The sequence below is a fragment of the Eimeria maxima genome, genomic scaffold (genome assembly GCF_000499605.1).
Source record: "Eimeria maxima Weybridge genomic scaffold, Emw_scaff1372, whole genome shotgun sequence".
Lineage (NCBI taxonomy): Eukaryota > Apicomplexa > Conoidasida > Eucoccidiorida > Eimeriidae > Eimeria > Eimeria maxima.
Genome location: NW_013563484.1, coordinates 4,894 through 7,393, shown reverse-complemented (window position 1 = coordinate 7,393; position 2,500 = coordinate 4,894). Strand labels below are relative to the sequence as shown.

At 51.7% G+C, this 2,500-nt stretch overlaps 1 protein-coding gene across 1 annotated transcript; it reads right to left on the bottom strand.

Annotated features, from left to right (window-relative positions):
* Window positions 1-401: 401 nt before the first annotated feature.
* Window positions 402-2,246, bottom strand: EMWEY_00051970 (hypothetical protein; the record flags this gene model as incomplete). Its single annotated transcript, XM_013477505.1, has 1 exon — window positions 402-2,246. The coding sequence occupies one exon, from the start codon at window positions 2,244-2,246 to the stop codon at window positions 402-404; it is 1,845 nt and encodes a 614-aa protein (XP_013332959.1).
* Window positions 2,247-2,500: the final 254 nt, after the last annotated feature.

Here is a 2,500-nt window from a genome sequence, read left to right as displayed (position 1 = left end):
TCATAAAAATATAATTATTTAGTACATACACTCCCAGCCTGCTGCTGCTGCTGCTGCTGCAGCAAACTGTTGCTGCTGCTGCTGCTGCTGCAGCAAGCTCCTGCTGCTACAACAAAGTTGCTGCTCGTTGCAGCATTTACGTAGATTGCCTTCCCTAAGCCTCTGTGGCTCTGCATGCGTTGCTGCTGCTGTTGCTGTTGCTGCTGCTGCTGCTGCAGGGGGAGCCTTTGCTGCTGCTCCACGCTGCGGCTGCAGTAGTACTGCACGTGATAACGGTTGTGTTTGCTGCTGCTTCTGCATCGTGCTGCTGCTCCTGCTGCTGCTGCTGCTGCATCCTGCTGCTGCTCCTGCTGCTGCATCCTGCTGCTGCTGCTGCTGCTGCTGCTGCTGCAGCAACAGGATTAAGACGCCTTACGTAGAGAGGACCATCCTCCTGTGCGTCTGACCATTCCCGAATCAGGCAGCTTGCTGCTGCTGCTGCTGCTGCTGCTGCTACTGCTGCTGTTGTTGCTGCTGCTACGGCTGCTCTTGCTGCTGCTGGAGCTGCTGTTTGTGTTGCTGCTGTTTGTGTTGCTGCTGCTGCTGTTGCTGCTGGTCCTGTTGTTGCTGCTCCTATAGCTCACCGTGCTGTTGCTTTCACTGTGTGCTGCTTCTTCCCTTCGCTGCTGCTGCTGCCGCTGCTGCTGCTGCTGCTCCTGGTCCCGTTGCAGCCTGTGGTGCTCTTGCTGCTGCTGCTGCTGCTGCCTTGCTCTCCGTGCTGCAGACAGCTCAGAGACACCATGAGGTATTTCTATATTAGGCTGGGCCTGTCGCATGCTGCTGCTGCTGCTGCTGCTGCTGCTGCTGCTGCTGGTGGTGCTGGTGGTGCTGGTGCTGTTCATGTCTTTGCTGCTTCTTTTCCTGGTGCTGCTGCTAGTACTGCTGCTGCTGCTGCTACTGCTGTTGCTGCTGTTGCTGCTGCTGGTGCTGCTTCGTTTCCTTGTTGGAGACATTCCTTGTTCATGCCCACGTGGCGTATTGCTGCTGCTTCTTCTCTTTCTTGCTGCTGTTGCAGCAGCAGGAGCAGCAGCAGGAGCAGCAGAAGGACTTGATGATTCACTATCTTGCTGTTGCTGCTGCTCCTGCTCCTTCTCCTGCTGCTGCTTAATTTGCTGCTGCAGTTGCTGCTTATATAGCTGTATATTTGCTATATATGTTTGTTTATGCATAGCAGCAAAAAAAGCATTAATATCTTCTTTTGTTGCTGCTCTTGTAGACCACTGCTGCTGCTGCTGCTGCTGCTGCTGCTGCTGCTGCTGCTGCTGTTGCTGCTGCTGCCCTTGTTGCTGCTGTTGCTGCTGTTGCTGCTGTTGCTGCTGCTCAACATATTGTAATACATCAACAGCAGCACCAGGTACAGATTTAATAAAGGACAGCAGCCGCTGCAGCAAGCTGCTGCGCTGCAGCAGCAAACTGTCTCCTATTAACCATAAGGCCCTTCTTGCTCGAGTAAGAGACACATTCAATCTTCTCTCGTCTGCAACAAACCCTAGACTACGGTTCCTTCCTCCTCCTCCTCCTGCTGCTGCTGCTGGTGCTGCTCTTGCTGCTCCTGCTGCTGATGAGGAGGATTGGGCTGATCCTCCTGATGATACTGATGATGTTGATGTCCCTTTTGCTGCTGTTGCTGCTGTTGCTGCTGTTGCTGCTGCTCCTGCTGCTCCTGCTGCTCCTGCTGCTGCTGCTGCTGGTGTGTCTATTGATGGTTTAGGTAAGCTAAATATATCTAATGGTTGCTGCTGCTGCGCTGCATCTGCTTCCCCTACACCCCATGCCCCACACCCAGCAGCAGCAGCAGGAGCATCTTGCTGCTGCTGCTGCTGCTGCTGCTGCTGCAGTGTGCCTGATCTAACAAAGGAGACAATAATAATTTCTTTCTCTCTTCCTTGGTATGCATCTACTGTATCTATCTCTGGCAAAGGAGACACTTTTGTCTCCTTAATAAGAGACAATAATAGATCTACTTGTCCCCTATAAGGGGATATAATACCTACATCTGCTAAGGATAGTTTCTCCTCTTGCTGCTGTTGCTGCTGTTTCTCCTCTTGCTGCTGTTGCTGTTCATTTTTATCCCTGTTAATGCTCTTGTGCTGCTGTAGTTGCTGCTGCAGCTGCTGCTGCAGCTGCTGCTGCTGCTGGAAGGATTTATGCAGCAGCAGCACAAGTTGACGAATAAAGTATGCCTCTCCTTTGTTGCAGTAGGACATTCTTCCTGCTGCTGCTGCTGCTGCTGCTGCTGCACCTCCTCCTCCTCCTCCTGCTGCACCTGTTGCTCCTGCTGCACCTGCTGCTGCTCCTGCTGCTGCTGCTTCTGTGCTGCGTATATGGAAGAAACGTAGGGGAGCAGCACGAAAGGGAGGAGGGAGGTGTCTCCTTATTAATACATTTCTTGCTGTCTCTAATTTATTATTATAAAATACACGTGCCTATATATATACATAAATAAAAAAAAAAAAAAAAA